General features: G+C 40.4%; 1 protein-coding gene and 1 pseudogene across 1 annotated transcript in view; both read left to right on the top strand.

The window, feature by feature from the left end:
- The window catches only part of Ppa1 (inorganic pyrophosphatase 1), a 28,788-nt gene extending 9,621 nt beyond the window's left edge, over positions 1-19,167 (top strand). Inside the window, exons 3-11 of the mRNA XM_051186780.1 lie at positions 1,127-1,180; positions 2,875-2,994; positions 4,702-4,788; positions 6,247-6,373; positions 10,138-10,265; positions 11,003-11,088; positions 14,689-14,758; positions 17,381-17,423; positions 18,827-19,167. Coding sequence (XP_051042737.1) covers positions 1,127-1,180; positions 2,875-2,994; positions 4,702-4,788; positions 6,247-6,373; positions 10,138-10,265; positions 11,003-11,088; positions 14,689-14,758; positions 17,381-17,423; positions 18,827-18,858 — 747 coding nt within the window. The 3' untranslated portion in view covers positions 18,859-19,167. The remainder of the gene's footprint in view (positions 1-1,126; positions 1,181-2,874; positions 2,995-4,701; positions 4,789-6,246; positions 6,374-10,137; positions 10,266-11,002; positions 11,089-14,688; positions 14,759-17,380; positions 17,424-18,826) is intronic.
- LOC127224021 (40S ribosomal protein S23-like) lies at positions 16,365-16,838 on the top strand (annotated as a pseudogene).
- Positions 19,168-21,974: the final 2,807 nt, after the last annotated feature.

The following is a 21,974-nucleotide window of genomic DNA, read 5'->3' on the forward strand; positions in this document are numbered from 1 at the left end:
ATTTCCTTCCTTTCCTTTTAACTCTTGTCTTTTTTGGTGGTCCAAGATAGTTTCAAACTTATGGTTTTCCTGTTCCTGCCTGCTTTGTGGTGGGGTTACAAATGTGTACTGTGCCTTTCTGAAATATAAGCTTTTCATTAAAGAGGCATTGCAGCTTGGTTCATGAGTGCTGTAAACGAAATACTTTCATGTAAAGTCCTTTTTTTAAAATAGAAATCACAGTTTAGACAACTTGATGTTCAGTTTCAGTTAAAGAGCCCTTGTCAAGTCCATACTTGACTTGATGTGTGCCTTTTTAAGCTGTTGGCATCTAGGGATTTCTGCTTGTGAATGTATCATTCACTGTACTCTATTACACAGTTTAAGCTGTAATTATACCGGAGCTCCCACCAGGTAAAATATCAGAGTGTGCTCCTATCATTAATGTCAAGCTTCTAGTTCTGTTGGAAGGCCTTCAGGAAGCAGCCAAATTTGGAGAATCATGTTGGTAATCCAGCTGATTAATGCTGACACTGAAACTGAAGCCACTGGGTCCTGGGCTGGCTCGGGTTTGTCTTCAGAGCTGCTCTGAAAGAGGGGCTCCCACGCCTCTGTATAGTGTCAGGACACCGCAGGGAATGGTAGCAGCTTTTGGAGGTGACTTTCCTAAAGACAGCCTTTCCAGAGATAGAAATATTCTTTTTTTCAAGATTTATTTTTAGGACTTTAATTGTATGCATGTGTGTAGGGGGTATGCACATGAATACAGGTGCCCACAGAGGTCAGATTCCCCTGGGCCTACAGGTAGTTGTAAGCCACCTGATGTGGGTGCCCTTAACCACTGTGCCATACTCATATTGTTTAAAAACTATCCCCTCCTTTCAAGAAAGTTTCTTTTGAAAAACTCTGAAATACTTTATTATGAAAAATAAGAAAGTTCAGAGAATCATCTACAGGAAATGACCATGCACTTGCCACCCTGAGTCTGCTACAATGTGTTCCTGTGTTTGCTGTCTTCATCTACCTTTCTCTCCTACTTTTTTGTTGTAATTTCATTAACTTCAGTTGTCAGAATTAATGACACACTGAAAGAACAAATAATCAGAACAAATGAGTTCTGCCTTTCTTACCATCTCTGTCTTTCTAGGATGTATTCCACATGGTGGTTGAGGTTCCACGATGGTCAAATGCCAAAATGGAGGTAAGAGAGATCAGCAGACTTGGTATATTAGTTATTTTTATAAGACTGATTTTATTTAATTTGTGAATGTGTATCTGTGAGTGTGCCAAGTGTTATGTTGAGGTACCTGCAGAACCCAGAAAAGGGTGTAGCATCTGCTGCAACCCAAGTTATAGACAATTGTGAGCTGCCCAAATGGGTGTTGGAATTGAACTGTGTTCTTCTCCAAGAGCAATATGCTGTCTTAGTGCTGGGCCATCTACCTGGCCCCCAGCTTATTAGTTTTAAATGGCCAGGCTGATTTGCTTAGAGATGAGAAATATCCAGATTTCTGGTTTCCTATGTCTGGTCTCAGTCTGTTTCTCAGGTACATCCCCCCCATCCCCACCTCAGCCAAACTTTTCTCCAGCTAAACTTACTCATGTGCTGACAACAAATATGCCCCTGACTGCTTCCCCAGGCCACTGCTTTGGATGGCCCCAAAACCAGTGTTAATGTTCGCTTTTCCTTTCTTTTCTTATTTTGTGATAAGCTGTCACTGTGTGACCCAAGCTGGTCTTTACTCTTCTCCATCCTCTTGTGTAGATTCCCAAATGTTGGTACGTCAGGCACGTGTGGCCATCCACAGCTGTCTCTCCTCAACCCGAAGCCTACCTGGACTCCTTTAGCATCTCAGCCAGGAAGAGCTAGTTGGGCTTTTGTTGAATTTTGTTTGTTTCTTTTTTTCAAGACAGGTTTCCTCTGTGTAACAGCCCTGACCTGGAACTTATTCTTGACTAAGCTGGCCTCGAACTCACAGAGATCCTTCTGCCTCTTTCTTCCTAGTGCTGGGATTCAAAGGTGTGCCCCACACTGCCTGGCTGAATTTTGTTTCTTTCTGATGGCAAATGACACAGCTGCCATTCATTATTGACACTCACCTTATGCCACTTGGATTTTTGTTGTTTGTTGTTTGACACACGGTCTCTCTCTGTGGCCTTAGCTGTTTTAGAACTCATTATTAGGCCAAGCTAGCTTCCAACATACAGGATCTGCCTACCTCTGTCTCCTGAGTGCTGGAATTCATTAATTAAAGGCCTTCACCACTATGCCTTGCTCCCTTAGATTGTGTGTGTGTGTGTGTGTGTGTGTGTGTTTTAAAACAGTAACCACACCTGCAAACTTTCAGATGTTTGAATAATAGGAAAGAATAATGAAGTTGGATAATATTTATTTTGTACTTTCCCTAGAACTCTTGGGGGTTTTTAGTTATATTTATTTGTTTTTAATAATTTTACACCTTTAACTTGTGTGTGTGTGTGTGTGTGTGTGTGTGTGTGTGTATAGAGGCACTTCTATGCCACTGTACACCTGTGGAGGGCAGAGGACAATGTGTTGGCATGGTTCTGGGGATGAGATTCAGGTGTTAGGCTCGGTGGCAAGTGTCTACCTGCTGAGCCATCCTGCCAGCACAGTACTTTTCTCTATAACACTAGTATTTATTCCAACCCATATAACTTCTTCCTTTCTGGAACCAGTAAATGTTCCTTTTCTCTTCTTGAATGTTGCGCTACACAAGTAAACTCTTTTATGGTTGGCTGTGAAGCCTTTAGTTCAGTTATCAGTATGTTAGGGATGAAGCAAGTCCTTAAGATGGAACACAGGGACATGCATATAATTTTTTCCCTGAATTGTTATTTGGGTAGTATTTCACAACCAACTGATATTTATTTCAGATTGCTACAAAGGACCCTTTAAATCCAATTAAGCAAGATGTGAAAAAAGGAAAGCTCCGTTATGTTGCGAATCTGTTCCCTTATAAAGGGTACATCTGGAACTATGGTGCCATCCCTCAGGTATGCCTCCAAGAGTTTGCTGAAAAATGTATATTTTTAGCTTAGTAAAAATTGGCTTTTTTGTTTCTTGTGTTTTAAGACAGGATATCTCTGTGTAGCTCTGGTTGTCCTGGAACTTTCTCTGTAGACTAGGCTGACCTTGAACTCACAACAATCCACCTGCCTCTGTCTCCCAAGCACTGGGATTAAAGTTGTGAGCCACCACCACCTGGCTTGAGCTCCTGTTTTCTTAAACAGCCAGCTTTGCTTGTCAATCTATTCCCAGCACATAGTATCTGTAGCCACGTGGTGGTGGCTGCACACATCATTATTAATCCCAGCACTTGGAGATAGAGTCCGAGTTCAAGGGCAGCCAGGGCTACACAGAGAAGCATTGTCTCAAAAAAAAAAAAAAAAAAAAAAAAAAAAAAGAACAACGAAAACTCTTGTATCTGTTATTAGTAAGGACATATGTTTGATCCAGTGACACTTGTTCAATTTAGTTTTTCCTGTGGGTAATGGTTTATTCATCATTAGGTGGAATTATTAAGTGGAAACATTATGAAACTCTGTAAGCTATTAAAATGTAGGTCAAGCTCATCTAGTTTGTTGACTAATCACAAAGTCATTTGTCTGCCCCAATTACAGCCCTTTATTTTGCACTTCAGTTGATTCAGTATTTAGCTTTGAAGTGTGGCCCCCATGGAGAACTGGTGCTGAACAGCTTCTTCCGGCCGCTGACTTTTGCCTTCCTAGTGTTGGAAGCAGTTTTCCTTTATCCCCGTTCTCTTTGATCTTCTTCCTGCAGCTGAATAGGGAAGCAAATCCAAGTCATGAATGTATTCTGCTTAGAAATAAAAGACCCTAACAACGGCTGTATTTTCCGTTTCACACCTGGCAGTACATGATCAGATCTTTGTGAGATGCTCTGCTGTGCCTGTGGCTGCAATTGAGCCAAGAAAGAGCCAGCAATTTAGACTTTTCATCCTTGGCTCCCAGCCAGCAATGATGCTTCAACATCAGAGGGTATCATTTCCATTTCAGGCTTACTGCCTCTTCCTCCGTGTTGTAGAAGTATATTATGAAGAGAATCCAGCTTATAGCAGATAAAGTGCCTAGAATAGGCAATCAACGTGTTTTTCTATGTTCAGTGCTCGGGCTCAAATCCAGGCCCTTGTGCAAGCTAGGCAAGTGTTTTGCCACAGAATTACATGCCCCAGCCCTTACTGTTTTTGACATAGGGTATTGCTGGGTTGCTTCGCAAGATCTCTGTGGCCTGGAACATTCGATGCTCCTGCCTCGAATGTTGAGATTGCAGGCGTGCACCATCATGCCTTGACTTGTTTACTTTTAAGTAAGATCATTTTCTGGTTTTATTTTTGGGTTTTTGAGATAGTATCTCATTATGTAGCCTTGGCTAGCCTGGAACTCACAGAGACCCACCAGCCTTAGTCTCCTAGGATCAAAGGCATGTATTGACACACCCAGCTTCATTCTCTGTTTTGAAGCTTAGATTTAATTTGACATTATATGCATAATAGCTCCAGTATTTAAATAAAATTCTTCTGTATCGTTAAAGTTCTTATGGAAATTGTAAACATTTTAAAAACATCTGAAATTTATAATTTGCAATAAGATTCATGTAACGTTGGTAGTTAGTGTCAAGCAATTCTACTTGGTTGGCGGTGGGTATCTGAATGGTGTGCTTTAACCCTCACTTTGTTTTAGACATGGGAAGACCCAGGACACAGTGACAAACACACTGGCTGTTGTGGCGACAATGACCCAATTGATGTTTGTGAAATTGGAAGCAAGGTAATGAAATCATTTTTTTCTATGGTACTAAAATGAAATTAATGAATCATACCAAAGTTTATACTTTGAAAATTGTTGTGAATAAAATCTGAGCATTAGTGAAATAGTCCTTGCTGGAGGATTTCCCAATCAGTGACTGACTCCAGCCAAATAACCCTTGATACTACAGGGACCGGTAGGGAGTTTTCTGTCCAGTGGGTTGCTATTCTAAAATACAAGTTATCAAGCTCAGCAAAGTAGTTATCAACCCAAACTAATATGTTAAGCTTTTCATTTGTCTTTGTTTTATTGTGATTCTGGGGATTAAACTCAGAGCCTCAGCAAGTGAAAATTTTAAAGACATGACTGGTTCAATTCAGTGGCTTTTATAAAAGATAAAGCATATTAAAGTATGTGTCTAAAACAAATTATATAAGCCTTATTTAGCACATAGATGGTGTAAAAATTAAGTACTCCTGGAGTCCAGTTTCCATACCTACGTAGCAGCTCACAATTGTCTGTAACTTAGTTCTAGTGGATCCGACACCCTCTTCTGGCCTGTGCAGGTACAAGGCACACACATAGTGCATATACATACATGCAGGCAAAACACACCATAAAAATAAGTATGTCTTGATTTTTTTTTTCTTTCTTTTTAAAGTATACACAGCACAGTGTAGTGGTATATACCTTTAATCTCCGCACTTGGGAGGCAGAAGCAGGCAGGTCTCTTGAATTTGAGGCCATAGTGAGTTCCCAGACAGCTGGGACTATGTAGAGAGAAGTTGCCTCAAGCAAACAAAAAAGAGCATAGGTCCTATATATATCCTGTTTTCAACCTAAATGGTAGTCCAGTATTTATTTGCCTGGCTTTTGAAACTTCAGGAGCTAGGCATGACAACACACATTCTAGTACCTGGAAGACTGAAGCAGGGTGATTGATTGCAAGTTTGAAGCCAGCCTGAGATAGCAAAGTCTAAGCTGTCCTGAACTACACAGGGAAGCTGTGTCTCAACCATAGTACTGGTGAGATGGCTCAATAGGTAAAGATCCTTGCTATGGAAGCCTGTTGACTTGAGTTTGATCTCTACAACCCATGTAAAAATGAAAGGAGGAAATGGACTCTACAAAGTTGTCCTTTGACCTGCACATGCAATGGCATGTACATAACTCCCTACCTCCTTCACACATAAATAATAAATTATTTTTTGAGACAGGGACTCCCTGTATAGTTCTGGCTGGCTGGCCTTCTGCTTACTGAGTGCTAGGATTAAAGATGTGTGCTACCATGGTTGGCAATAAAAGGTTTTTTTTATTTGTTTGTTTTTTTTTTTTTTTTTTAAAGATAATTAAAAAGAAAACTTGACAGAAGTCAAGTAAGTGCAGAAAAAAAATTTGACATCTTCCTTATTATCACCAAAGAAACTTCCAGATTTCATCCTGTGCTATTGTGTTGTTTCAACTTTGGTTATTTCACAGGTGTGTACAAGAGGTGAAATAATCAGGGTGAAAGTTCTGGGCATATTGGCTATGATTGATGAAGGTGAAACCGACTGGAAAGTCATTGCCATTAACGTGGACGATCCAGATGCAGCCAATTATAATGGTAAGGAAATCTGAAGAGTGTATGTAAAGCTTTCTAATCGTTTTGTTGTTATTATTGTTGAGACAAGATCTTTCTGTGTAGCCTTTGTCCTGGTACTCAATATGTAGACCATATGTAGAGATCACATTGCCTCTATCCCCCCATCTGCTGCATAAAAGTTGTGCTAGGGTTAAAGTACTACCACGATTAACTTGTGATAATGGAATTGTAAACTCTTGACTTTAAACTGTTAGATGGGAGGAGTGACACATTTAATTAACCATTGACATTAGTTTTTCTACTACAGAACTGTTGGAGTTTAGTTTTTGTTTCTTCGCAGTTTGAGATATTCACATAAAAGCTGCTATTTTGAAGCATGTCGTTTAGTGGGTTTTGGGGCCGTGGAGGGTACTTGTGCATGTAAAAGCTGGAGGTCAACTTCGGGTGTCATTCCTTAGGCACTCTCCTTGTTTTTTGAGATAGGGTCTCTTCTCAGAGATAGAGCTCTCCAGTTAGGCTAGGCAGACTGGCCAGCAGATTCCAATGGTCTGCCTGTCTCTACCTTTGTTTTGCTGTCTTAAGTTTTCGAATTTTTGTCAAACTCTTTATCTATGAAGCCATGTGTTGTTTTGTTTTTGAAAGAGACTAAACTAGGTTAGATTTAACTCGTGACCTGCCTGTCTTTGAAGGTACTTTGTCAGAGCCTGTCTGCCTATGTCTGATATTAAAATGTAGGCAACTTCTAGGAGGATCAGGAGTTCAGGATCCTTTGTAGCTACCGAGAATAATCAAGTTGAAATCACAGCTATATTAGTGAAAGCAGATGTCATTTTATCTCCCTGCCTCCTGCAAAGGGTGTTATATGTATTCCTAGTCAGGTCAACAGAATATTGTCCACCTAGGATTATAGGTGTGGATTGGGATCCACACATCTGGTCAGCCCAGGGGTTTGGAAGACCCTCTCAGTGATATCACCTGCTGGCACCCAAATCTGGGGTTCTTTTAACATTTACTGTGAGAAAGAAGTCAAGGCTCCTTGGAGATATGATTGATTCCAAGTCTGGGGCAGGGATTGAAAAGGTAAACCCAGACCAACCAGCAGAACCAGTTATGGCATGCTTTTAAAAGGCAGAGTGAATGACGAACCTATCAAAGAGGTGTGCTGAAATTTTGGATTGTAACCCAGAACATATAACAAACCATGAAACCACATAAATAAATGGACAAATAAGCAACAGAGGAAGAAAAAAAAAAAAACAAAACACTCTAGTGCAAAATTCCAAGTAGCTGTACTACTCTCGAGGGGCAGATATATGTCCCTCTCTCATTGTAGGTTGTGAGTACCAAGAGTGCAGTATGGGTGAAGTCACTTTCCATCAGACACTCCAGCCAGTGACTAAGGTTACCAGTAGAGAAGGTCTTCTCTACATGGACCCTTGAAATGATGTACTTTGTACTTTGCTGTGTGTGCCTGTGACCTCATAGATTGCTGAGGGAAAAGTAGTCTTTGAAGTGCAGTGATAAAAGTTTAACTGTTAGGGGCTCAGTGTGTGAGTATAGTTGGGCCATTTGTTAGGCATTTGGTGTGCAGTTGATTGTGTTGGTCATGGTCTGTGTTCACACATACTTGGTGGCATGCTCTGGTCACAGTTTGTAAAGCTGAGCCACTCACTGTTTCAGCACTAATTTCCTCTGACTTTGGTTCCCAGCAATAGAGCTATAGACTCCTGAAAATTCCCTGGGTCATCAGTGCCATAGTGTAAACTATGTGCTGTTTTCACTGCATGTCACCTGAAAGCAATGTGTGTCTCTCTACTTGTCCCCATGCATCCTCTCCTTTTGCTGCTCCTGAGTGCTGTCTTTAATAACAAATCTATAAAGTAATGTGGGGCTGGAGAGATGGCTCAGCAGTTAAGAGCACTTACTGCTCATGCAGAGGACCTAGGTTAGGTTCCCAGTCTCAACATTGTGACTCACAATCATCTGTAACTCCAGTTCCAGGGAATCTGATGTCACAGGCACCAAGCAGGAATGTGTGGTTCACATACATGCTAGCACAATAGTAACAGAAAATAAAATGAATAAATCTAATTTAAGAAACCAAGTGATGTGTTTCCCTGAGTTTTGTGAGCTGTTCCACAGAGGGTGGGTCTTTAATCATCTACTTTCTGAATGCTGAGTTAATAGGTGTGCTCCTCTGCATCAGTCCATGACATCAAAAGATGGAACCCAGGGCTTCATGTATGCAGGCAAGCACTCTACCAACCCAGCTACATCTTAGTTCTGAGTGTAATTTCCCAGTTCACAAGCTTTCCAGACTTTCGTTTGAATTCTCCTGCCTATAGGTTCCTAAGTGAAATGACTACAGGCGAACACCATTATGCTCAGCTTTAAAGACTTTTTTTAGTTTAGTTTTGTTTTTTGTTTTTTGTTTTTTTGAGACAGGGTTCCCTTTCCCCTGTATTGCTTTGGAGCCTGTCCTGGAACTCACTCTGTGTAGACCAGGCTGGTCTCAAACTCCGTCTGCTTCTTCCTCCTGAGTGCTGATTAAAGGCGTGTACCACCAATGCACATATATATATATATATATATATATATATGTATATATATATATATCCTCCTCCACCCCCTCTTTTTTTTTTTTTATTATTATTATTATTGCTTCGTTTTCTTTGTGTTGGGTTAGTCTCACTGTGAAGCCTGGGCTAGCTTTTGAATTCTACATTCGACTACACCAGCATTCTTTTTTTTTTTTTTCCTCCTACATTACACTAGCATTCTTAAATGTGGAATTACAGCCACATGCCACTGTACCCATCTTACTTTTTAGTGCTTCTCTTGCTTGCATGGAGCAGGAATTTTGTGACTTAAAATGCCTATAGTATCAAGCAGTCCATTTGACTCATTGGTTAGGCAATTAAATTAACTCAGTGGTGGGATGCTTAAGCCCTAGGTTTGATCCCAGTGCTGCAAGATAAGTTGATTAGTTGTTTTATTATTATTATTATTATTATTATTGTCATCTTTTTTTTTGTTTGTTTTGTTTTCTTTGACACAGGTTTCTCTGTGTTGCTTTGGAGCCTGTCCCCTGTAGACCAGGTTGACCTCAAACTCAAAGAGATCTGCCTGCCTCTGCCTCCTGAGTGCTGGGACTAAAGGCGTGTGCCATCAATGCCTGGCTTTTTGTTGTCGTTTTTAAGGCAGAATTTCTCTGTTTTTAGCTCTGGCTGTCCTAGAACTTACTCTGTAGATCAGGCTGACCTTGAACTCAGAAATCCACCTGCCTCTGCCTCCTGAGTGCTTGGATTAAAGGCATGTGCCGCCACTCTTGGCTTATTTATTTTGATTTTTCAAGATAGGCTTTCTCTGTGTAGCCTGGCTGTAATGAATTAGAATGTAGTAATCCTTAAGTATCAGTTGAGTCTACTTTTCTTGTCTTTTGGTGTGTTGGGCTGTGAGCCTGACATACAGCCTCAACTTGCCTTTTTTTTAGTATTTCATACCTTCCTTATAGGAATATGCTATTTGCCAAACTGGTTTGATTATATAGCCCTACTCATCTCCCTTCTTGGATCTAATAGCCGGTTAGTAATGCTTGATCCTCTCTTCAGTTCTTAATGTCAAAGCTATTCAGACACTGGATGGTTTTCTTTAACAGCTCTAATGTTATCTTGGGCTTCTTCATAACCTCCCCATGTCTCTCTTAATGTAAACACTTGACACTTTTGTTGAATGCCTAAAGAATTACTTAAGTATTGTGCAATGTGTTTATTTTTTCCCCTTAGATATTTCTGATGTTGAACGGCTGAAACCTGGCTACTTAGAAGCTACTGTTGACTGGTTTAGAAGGTATAAGGTTCCTGATGGAAAACCAGAAAATGAGTTTGCATTCAATGCAGAATTTAAAGACAGGGTAATGTATCTTTCAATACTGTAGCTTTAGACCATTTATATTGAGACTTATAATTAAAGTATGTTGATCCCATGGGGATGGAAGTTTCTGTCCCGCCATCCTGCAGCCTTTCAGTCCCAAATAAACACAGAGGCTTATATTAACTATAAACTATTTAGCTGATGGCTCAGGCTTCCTATTGGCTAACTCTCTGTTAATTATTAAACCATTTTTATTAATCTCTGTATTTCCACATGGTCTTGGTTTACCAGCAATGCCTGGGTCTCTTGCTTCCTCAGCAGTACATGGCATCTCCTTGACTTCACCTACTACCTTTCTCTAACTCTGTTTGGATTTCCCACCTGGCTAAATCCTGCCTGTCCATTGGCCAAAACAGCTTTATTCATCAACCAATAAGAGAAGCATATATCCTTAGCATACAGAAGGACATCCCCCATCAATCCCATCCAAAGCATGAGAGAAGGGGAAGGAGATGTACTTCTGTGGTAGAGTGATTGCCTAGTACACATAAGACCCTGGACTTGACCCCTAGTACCACCCCACAAAAATTACTCATATAAGACAGTTTAAAGATGTAAGATAGTCTTGGCCTTTTATTTATGTAAGTGTTCCCTTCCTTTTTAAACAAAACTTTGTTAAACCACTTCCTGATTCAAAAGAGATAGTATCAAGTTTGAGAAAATGTGATGGAAAAAGACCTCCTTTTTATTGTCCTAATGCCTGTTTTCAATTTACAGTATTTTGCAATTGACATTATTAAAAGCACTCATGATTATTGGAAAGCATTAGTGACTAAGAAAACAGATGGAAAAGGAATCAGCTGGTAAGTGTTAGTTCTTTTTTATGCCTTTAACACACAGTAGGCCAGCTCACACCAAACATTTTAGAGATTATAATGTTATCAGTGGTCAGTGTCTAGATAGTTGTTTCCAGAACACTTCTTAATCAAAGAACTAAAATAATGATGTACACAGATTTGCAACAGTAGCAAAATAAGTTTTCAAAGTGAAGCTTTGATATAGATTAGAAAGGAATATACTGTCTTGGTAGATTAGGTTATATATTTATTTTTCCTATTGGACAAGTCTCTTCTCATAATTACATTCATGCCTAATTATTCATTGTTATAAGATGCTAAGTAAGGGATTTTCCCTAAAAGGTTATTAAAGGACACAGTTTTGCCTTCCTACTCATATACCCAAAACTAGTATAAACCAAATTGCTCTTCTATTCTTAATACAGGATACATTGGGAATATATTTGAATACAGACTTGTTAGGGGTAGAGAAAGTTAGACTATAGTTGGGTGCTTTGTTCAGAGGGGTATATACAATGCCTGAACATAAAGTAGCTAGGTTGTCAATACATTATTAGCTAAGGGTGGTGTACATAACCCAAACTGAGTAGATTCCTGGGCATACTAAATTATTCCCATACTTGCCTACCTTAGCATGACACCATTCTTATATTTACTTAGAAAAAACCCTAGGTCCAGTTAGATGATTCAGTGGGGTAAAGTGTTTGCTGAACAACCCTGATGAACAGAGTTCAAGCCTTTGGCCTCCATATGTGTGCTATAAGTATGTGCACTTGCACATATGCACATAGCACACACATACACAATAATAAATTTAAAAATTAAAAAAAATGCTGAGCGTGGTGGTACATGCCTTTATTCCCAGCACTCAGAGGCAGAGGCAGGTAGATCTCTATGAGTTCAAAGTAGTTGGTCTATATAGCAAGTTCTAGACCAACCAAGGCTACATACTGAGACCCTGTCTCAACAAATAAATAAATAAAATAAAAATAAAAATTGATTTTACTAGTTTCTACTCAAGTTAGTGAATCAACAACTTAAAACTTCCCATAAGCTCCTTTCTAAGTGGGTTGGAGGGGAGGGAGGGATCAGGGGTTAAGAGCACTTAATGCTCTTCAAGTTTAGTTCCTAGAACCTCAGGTGGCTCACAACTGTTTAACTCAGTTCCAAGGGATCCTACACCTCTGGCCTCCTCAGGCACCTGCAGTCACATGCATATACCTACATGCTAACACATATACCTGCACGTAACTAAAAATAAATCTTTAAAGACAATTTTCTCTAAACAAATACATACTAGGTTCACAAGGGTGATAGTGAGGCCGGAGCTTGGGAGCTCAGAATGTAATCAATAGAGGTGGGTGCCTGTGTTGCTATTCTTTGATGTGAATGTGTGAAGGTGTGAGCTGGGATGATGTACAGTCTGGTAGTATCTCTTTAGATTGCCTGGAGCACCATGAACACTGCTTCAAAGTGCCAAAGAAACAAAAACAGAACCCATGTGTCTGAAGGTTTTGGAGGCTTCTGTCCTCTCCACCATGGTTTTACAGCTGGTGGAACAACAGCATAGACCATGTATCAGTGGCTGTGGCTCCATTTCCTAGGAAGCAGGGGTGGCTTCATTACGGTCATGCTTCATTCAGCTGTCTGGGGATCTGTAATCTGATGGGTACCCAAGCTCTTTGGGGATCAATGTTTATTGAATTGTACTAACTGACACCAAGAAAGCAGTCTTTTTTATACTAGTATCTACCATGCTCCCCGATTTACTCCCATTAATACTAATAGTTAATGCTAATTGAGCAATTAATACTTGCCAAGCATGAAACAGAGGAGGTTGAGCTTAACCAAACTCACTCCAGAGTAAGTGTTGGTACCTTATCTTAAATACCTGTCAGGTTCCAATATTGAAAGAAAAAAACCAAAAAAAAAAAAAAAAAAAAAAACCAAACCAAAGTATGTCCCTCAAGATAGCTAGCTCATCAGGCAAAGGCACTTGCTGCCAAGCTTGAATCCCATAAATTGTCGTCTAATGACGTGGTGCGTGTGTATGTACGTACCCATGCACAAAATAAATGTTATTTATTTGTTTATTTGCTTTTTTAAGGCAAGGTTTCTCTATGTAGCCCTGGCTGTCCTGCAACTTTGTAAACCAGGCTGGCCTCAAAGACAGAGGTCTTGCTGAGACCCTTGCTCTTCCTCCTGAGTGCTGAGATGAAAGTTGTGCACCACCACTGCCCTGCTGAAGATACACATCTTAATGATCATTTAAAGCTGAGCTCTGGGCTGAGATGTAACTCAGTTGATGCAGTGCTTGCCTGCCATGCACAAAGCCCTGGACTCCACCCCTTGTTGCATAAGCCATGCATGCTAGCTCATCATGCCTGTAATTCCAGTAATCAGAGGTTTCTCCAAGGTCATTTTTAGCTTCAGAGCCAATTAGAGGCCAAAATGTACTACAAGAGACCCCCGTCTCAGTAAATAATAAAATATAATTTTAAAAAAGAACTGGGAGTTAGCACTGGTTGAATGCTTTCCTAACACATGCAAGAGCCTAGCTGCAAGCCATGTGATGGTGGCACGTGCCTTTAATCCCAGCACTTGAGAGGCAGAGGCAGTCAGATCTGTGAGTTTGAGGCCAGCTTGGTCTGCAAAGGAAGTTCCAGGACAGCCCGAGCTGTTACACAGAAACCCTGTCTTGAAAAACAACAACCAAAACAAAAAACAAAAAACAAAAAACAAGAAAAAAAAAGGGAAAGAGAAAGAAAAAATTTGCAGCTGGATAAATATATAGTTTTTCCCAGAAGCACCTATTTGTAGTGTTTTGTTTTGTCTTATCAGTCATTTATGTGTGTGCAAAATATTCCTTAAACATTAGGATTATATTATGCTTTTAAAATTTAAAACTACATCCTAAGCATTCGCCCATTAGATTATATAAGAGTCCATAATTGTCTAATCCATTTTGTGAATAAGCCTTTTTTTCTTGTTTTTTTGAGACAAGGTTTATCTGTAGCCTTGGCTGCCCTCAAACTCAAGAGATATGCTTGCCTCTGCCCTTGGAGTGCTGGGATTTAAGGCATGTATTTTTTTTCTTCTCAGGTGTATCTATATTTTACATGTCTTATCAACGCTGGTGGGAATTTTTGTTATTTTTCTTAGTGTCATTTTTTCCCCAGAATTTCAGAATTTAATTTGTTTTTCTCAGCTATTTTAATGAGCACTATAGAGGATTTGATCATAGATTCTTAAGTCTAAATTTATTAAGAGATGTGAAATAAATCAACCTCAAGAACATCTGTACCCTGACCAAATAAATAATTAGAATGTTTAGGATAGGCAAGAAAGCTTTCAGTTAAACCAAATTTAAATGCTATCTGGTCTAGGCATAATGATACTTGAGTTTAATCCCTGAGGTCCAGGCTAGCCAGGGCTACATCATGAGATCTTGTTACAACCCACTCCCCACCACTCCACTCCGCCCACTCCCGCAAAAAAAAAAAAAAAAAAAAAAAAGGCCATCTGGTTTTTGTTTGTTTTTTTTTTAATACATAAGAAGACTATATTGTTCTTTTATCTCCTGATTATGTTCGTTTCATTCAATAGCATGAACACCACAGTGTCGGAGAGCCCCTTCAAGTGTGATCCTGATGCTGCCAAAGCCATTGTGGATGCTGTACGTAATGTTTACTTTTGAAAGATGATTGGGTGACTGAAAGATTGTGTGCTCCGTGGGAAGAAATACTTGTTGCAACAAGTATTTGAATGCCTTTTGTATGCATGTTACTGTGTGACATCTTGAGGCCAGAACTCTGAACACAGACAAATAGACATTTGAGGGGAGCTGAAGGTCAACCCTAAATTGTACAGATGCAAAGCAGGTAACAGGAGAGAAGCACCTGGCTTTTATAAGAGTTTTTGATTTTTTATTTGTTTTTTTGAGACAGAGTCTCTCTGTATATAGTCCTAGCTGGGCTTGAAGTCAAATAGAGTTCTGCCTGCTGCTGCTTACTGAGTGCTGAGATTAATGGTGTATATGTGCCACCACACCTGCCCTTTGTGCTGTTACTAATAATCTGATTTGGCCTGGCAGTGGTGGTACATGCCTTTAATCCCAGTACTCAGGAGGCAGAGTGCTGAGTTTGAGGCCAGCCTGATCTGTACAGAGAGTTTGGGACAGCCAGAACTGTTTCACAGAGAAACCCTATCTTGAAAAACCAAAAAGAAAAAGAAAATAATTAAATAAAATCTAATTTGGATTTAGCAAAAGACTGAACTAGGTAGATAATTTAAAAGTTATTTTTATTTATGGGGCTTGACAAGATGGCTCAGTGGTTAAGACCACTTGCTGTTTTTGCAGAAGACCCAGGTTCTGTTCCCAGTGTCCAAATAGTGACTTACAATCAATCACTTGTAACTCCAGCTCCAAGGGGATCCAAACTGGGCCCTTGGACATACATGGTGCATAGCTGTACCTGTAGGCAAAACACTTAACCAGACATAAAGTAAAAATAAAGAAATCTTCCTTCCTTCTCTCTCTCTCTCTCTCTCTCTCTCTCTCTCTCTCTCTCTCTCTCTCTGTCTCTCTGTCTGTCTGTCTCTCTGTCTGTCTGTCTCTCTCTCCTCCTTCCCCTCCCTCCCTATCTCTCTTAAGAAAAAAATATTTTCACGGGACTGGAGATGACTCAGAGGTTAAGAGCACTAACTGCTCTTCAGAGGTCCTGGATTCAATTCCCAGCAACCACATAGTGAGTGGCTCACAGCCATCTGCAATGAGATCTGGTGCCCTCTTCTGGCCTGCAGGCATACATGCTGGAGTAACATTGTAAACATAATACTTAAATAAATCTTTTCATTTATTTCATTTATGCCACCAAAATCGGCAAGCCACAGGAAATGATGTCTGACTTTCCATGGCCTCATCAATGGGGCACTACAAAGGAAAACGACTTGATGATGAGCCCAAGGCATTTAGATTGATCTTTGTTTACACATGGATGCTGACAAAATGAGATGAACAGGAAAAACAAAACTGGGTATGGTGGCTCAGAACTCTGAGTTAGGAGAATTGTTGAGAGTTCCTTGCTAGCCTGCACTATATACTCGAAAAACAAACAAAACAAAAAAAAACAAACAAAAAAAACAAAAAAAAAACCCAAAGACATAAGGGCTAGGGAAAATGCAATCGTGATGCATGCATGCTAGGTTTTATTTCAAAAACATTCTTGTGTGTGTGTGTGTGTGTGTGTGTGTGTGTGTGTGTGGCCTGTGGCACCAGCTAGATGGGCAAGTGCCGTGGTCTCCATACTGCTAGGAAGCTCCTCAGTCACCGACGGGACCAGAAGTGGCATGATAAGCAATACAAGAAAGCCCACTTGGACACAGCTCTGAAGGCCAACCCTTTCGGAGGTGCCTCTCATGCAAAAGGGATTGTGCTGGAAAAAATAGTGGTTGAAGCCAAACAGCCAAATTCTGCTATCTGGAAGTGTATCAGGGTGCAGCTCATCAAGAACGGCAAGAAGATCACAGCTTTCGTGCCCAGTGATGGCTGCTTGAACTTCATTGAGGAAAATGATGAAGTTCTGGTTGCTGGGTTTGGTCGAAAAGGTCATGCTGTAGGTGATGTGATATTCCTGGAGTCCGCTTTAAGGTTGTTAAAGTAGCCAATGTGTCCCTTTTGGCCCTGTACAAAGGCAGAAGAGACCAAGATCCTAAATTTTGACAGTGAAAACACAGTAATAAATTTTCATATTCTGGTGGGGGGTGGGGAGAAAGACTTTTATATGGGCCCTTTGTGGTCTTTCAGAGGTCAGGGTTCAATTCCCAGCATCCTTATGGTGGTTAACTATCTGTAACTCTATTCCAGAGACCTGACTCACTCTTTCAACTTCTACGGCCACCAGAAATGCATGTAATGCACTACATATTAAGGCAAAATACCCACACACCTAAAATACAGATTTTTTTAAAAATTGAAAGAGACTTGTATATATTGATCTCTTAGTGCAGTGGTTCTTAACCTTCCTAATATTATGACCCTCATGCTTTGGTGACCCCCAACTTCATAACTATAATTTTGCTACAGTTATGAATCATAAATATCTGATATGTGGCCCTAAAGGGGGTTGTGACCCACAGGTTAAGGACCCTGTTATAGCAAATCACACTGTTCCTGTATGTTATTTTTGATACTGACAATTGGTAGTCTCCTGCCCAGTGTTTTCCAATTTTACCAGTATGCTCTTAGCTTTCCCTCTTGGAGTTAGCCAACATTTTAATAGTTTGCCTTTTATTTTAGTTGCCACCACCATGTGAATCTGCCTGCTCACTTCCAACAGATGGTAAGACCTGAGTCCATTAGAGTTATAAATCTATGAAATTATATTTAACTTGGAAAATAGTTGTATAGGTATAAGTTTTGCTGTGTGTTTATAATATGGCAAGATTAAGTCAAGCTAGCAAATCTATCACCTTACATACTTATTTGTGAGCAAACATTTAAAATCTACAGTTGTAGCCATTTTGAAATATATAATGGGACCCAGGGGTGTAGATTGATGTAGAGTGTGTTAACATGCTAGAAGACCTGTGTTTATTCCCCAGCAGCAGGAAATGGATATTAATAGGCAGTGCATTATTAGTAGTACAGTCACCATTCCATTAAATAAAGCACATTGCTCTGTTTCTCCTTTCCATGTGGCCTCCCTGCCCTCAGCCTCTGGCAGCCATTCTCCACCACTGCACAAGTCCACACAGTTTAGCCAAGCTGTTTGTCTTTTTGTGCCTGTCTTTATTTCACTTGCCAAACTATGCTAAAGTTATACAGTGTACATGTGAATGATGGGGCACCACATTCCACCTTTCATTTTTCTTCCCTTTTCCTTTCTTGGGCATTTTCTATCACTCTGGCCCCTCAAATTCCAGTGGCCACTGTGGGAGTTTTCCAGCATGGGCTATGTTCTCATCCAGACATTGCCTGCTTCACTCAAAAAATAGCTCTATCTTCTCTTTAGATCTTAGAGATCTCTGTGACAGGTATGGTAATGCATACCTGTAATCCTAGCACTCTGCTAGCTGAGGCAGGAAGGTCCCAGGCTGAAGGCCAGCCTGGGCTATGTAGAAAAACCCTGAGTGAAAAAAACAAAGGAAAGGGACTGGAGATGGCTCAGAGGTTAAGAACACTGGCTGTTCTTCCAGAGGTCCTGAGTTCAATTCCCAGCAGCCACATAGTACCTTGAAACCATCTATAATGAGATATGGTGCAGGCATACATGCAGGCAGAATAATGTATACATGATATATAAATAAAAATCTTAAAAAACAATAACAACAAAGGAATCTAAATTTCTTTTGATGAAAAAAGTGATCTGCTGCTTAAAATAATTCAAGCTGCCTTGGTGGTATACACTGTTAATTCCTAGTGCCCAAGAGTTTGTGGATACAGGGACTCCATAGTGAGTTTCAGATCAGCCAAGAGTATATGAGACTGCATCATCTCAAAACAGGGACACAGGGAGAGAAAGAAGGGGGGGAAAAGAATGAAGCAGCCCTGGTATAAGCTCTTTGACTGGTTTTTCATGCACGTTGCAGAGGTTATCTAGAGCAGGAGCATTGCAAAGCCCTGTAGTATTCCTTGGCAGGCAAGCATTCTCCTGATGAGCCACATCCCCAGCTCACTTGTTCTGTGTTGATAATTTAGGTTCTTAACAGAAACTCTAACTTGTTTTTCTTTTTCTGGAAACAGTGGATAAATGGTTCCATCACCAGAAAAACTGATGAGATGCCCTGGAATCCAAGCTGATCCTGCTGCATCCTGTTCACCTGGAAGCATTAGATGCAAAAGTGTAGTCACTTTTCACAGCTTTACATTTCTATAACTTGCCTACTGAAGCAGACTCTGCTGTGGCCAGTCCAATATGTTCAGAAGGTTAGCCATCCAGAGACTCAACCAAGACAGCTTTCACCACATTAGCTCTCAAAGCCCTTGTGACATGGAAGTCATTTATTTGTGCATAGATGTGCAAGGTGAACACATAATGGATGTATATGTTTACTGTACTAGGAAATAAAATTATTTTGCTGAAACTTGGTTTAGGATTTTTTTTTTTTTTTTTTTAATTTTAACATTACCAAGGTGTTGTGGGTACTTCCAAGTATTTGTTTCCTAGCAGTAGTCTTAGAATTCCATTTTATATTATTAGATAAAAACTGCACAGTAGTGTACACTTTTGATCCTCAAACTCAAGAGGCAGAAGTAGGCACATCTCTTGAGTTCAAGGCCAGTCTGATCTACATTGCAAGTTCCAGGACAACCTGAGCAACATTGTAAGTGCTTATTTAAATAATAATAATAAGCTGTTTGAGTTTTAGCAATCTGAGAATGGAATCCCTTGTGCATATAGAAGTCTTGTTCTGTGCCTAGTTTCTGGGATCACATTCTAAAGCAAAAACTTTTAAATTATTATGTTAGCAAAAAGCCAAACCTTTATTGAACATTGAAATGGGCATAGCATTTACCTTTTAAGTAATGAACTGAATCCTTAAGTCATTTGCGTTGCACCGAAATTACCAGCCAGAACAATTTTTGGTGAGCTCATGGCCTTTGGATCTAGAAAGACCTGAGCTTGAATCCAGGCTCATCTTACCAATTCTGTACTCAGGCAAGACACAAACCACTAAACCTGTTTTTCTCATCTATAAAAATGTCAGGTAATGACTTATAGTAAACACTCATATTTATTTAATCTGAACATTGTTGTCATGTGTGTGCAGGGGGGTGCAGGTGCTATTTGGAGGCTAGAGGCTTAGTAACATCTGGAGCTGGAGTTAGTTACAGGTGGTAGTGAGCTGCCTGATTGGGGTTCTGAAAACTGAGCTCTAATCCTATGCAAGAGCAGTCAATACACACACTAACTGAGCTAAGCTGTCTCTATTCTACATTTTTTGTTTTTGAAGGAAATCTATCATTGAGCCTGGCACTTGCTGATTTGGCTAGACTGGCTGACAGCAAGCCCTGGGGATCCTGTCTCCATTAGATGCACAATGATGTCTCCTTGTTATTTTAATTTGCATTTTTGTCATGGCTAATGATGTCAAGCATCTTTCGTGTGCTTCTCACCTGTGTCTCCTCTTTGGTAAAATGTCTCTGTGTTAGTTTTATGAGAGAAAGTCTAAAGGAAGAAAGGTTTATTTTGGCTAAGGTTTCAGGCTAAGCTTGGCTGGATCCATTGCTTTGGGCCTGAGGTGAGAAATGATAGGAATTAATACTTTATCAGTGGGAACCTGTGGCAGTCAGGAAGTAGAGGCAGGATGGGACTGGGTACAAAGTACATCTGCCAAGGTACATACCTAGTGATCTACATCATCATCTCCACGATCTCCCAATAGTGCCCTCGTGGGAATCCATCCAGGAATTACTACATTGTTAAACTAGAATCCTCAAAATCTCTAGGCTTGGTGTGAGCCAATGGTCCTAGCAGTTCAAGAGGCTATGAAACCAAGGTCTGCATGGATTAAAATTGAGTTCAAGGACAACTTGAGTAAGGTAGTGGGACCCTATCTCATAAATGATTCCAGGGCTTGAAGAGATGGCTCAGTGGATATGGATGCTTGCTGCTCTTCCAGAGGACCCTGAGTCCTGTTCCCAGCACCCATATCAGATGGATTAGAACCACCTGTAACTCCAGCTCCAGAAGATAATGATACCTTCTTCTGCCCTCTGTAGGGACTGCATTTAAGTGCACAAACACAGCTAAAAAATAAAATTAAAAGATTTTAGATGGGCATGGTGGCACATAGCTTTAATCTCAGCTGTTGAGAGACAGAGGCAGATGAATCTTGAATTCAAGGCCAACCTGGTCTATATACCAGGTTACAGGCCAGCCAGGACTTCATAGTGTAGATGTTTGCCTGGTGTCTTCAGAGGCCAGAAGAGGGAGTCAGATCTCCTGGAACTGGAGTTACTGACAGTTATGATCTGCCATATGGATGCTGGGAATTGAGCCCAGGTCCTCTGGAAGAGCAGCCAGTACTCTTAACCACTGAGCCATCTGTCCATCCCCCAAAGACATTTTTAACTATATTTGTGGTTGGGTGGGTACACGTGACTATATAAGTGCCTATGGAAGCCAGAAGAGGGCATGGAACCAAACTGGAGTCCTCTAAAAGATCAAAATCATCTCCAATCTCAAAACTTAAAAAACAAACACACACACCTTTTAATTGTGTGTGTGTGTGTGAAGGTATGTGACATGAGTGCAGTCCTGGGGAATTACAGGATGTGAGCTATCCGGTGGAATGGAACTCAGGTCCTTTGTAAGAGTAGTATGCCTTCTTAACTACAAAGCCATTGCTCCAGCCCAGTTTTAAGCCTTGTTTAAACCACAGGCTTTGAACAATGTAACGTAGAAAGCTACAAAATTACACACACACACAAGCATGCACAGGCACACAGGCCAAGCAAGTGCCAGCCTCTTGAGAAGTCCATACCCACAACTTGGGTTCTGTGTTCTCTTTTTCTTAAACCAAATAACCCCCACCTATCTTCTCAAACAAGTTCTAAAGCAGTAGTTCCCTACTTGTGGGAACTACAACCTAAGACCATCCTAAAACACAGACATTTATATTACAAATAATAACAGTAACAAATTACAGTTATGAAGTTGCAACAAAAATAATTTTAAAGTTTGGGTCATCACAGGAGGAACTGTATTAAAGGGCTGAAGTAAGGTTGAGATCCACTGTTGTAAAGCAAGTTCCCTCTCTTAGGTCTGTTTAATAAGCTGGCTAACTTTGCTTCACTCTGATTCTTCTTTCCTGCCCAATAACCAAGTGTCTGGCTTTATTTGAGTGGAGTGGGGAAAGGAGCAGTTCAGGCTACAGGTGCAGGGCTG

Source organism: Phodopus roborovskii, unplaced genomic scaffold, assembly GCF_943737965.1.
Source record: "Phodopus roborovskii unplaced genomic scaffold, PHOROB, whole genome shotgun sequence".
Lineage (NCBI taxonomy): Eukaryota > Metazoa > Chordata > Mammalia > Rodentia > Cricetidae > Phodopus > Phodopus roborovskii.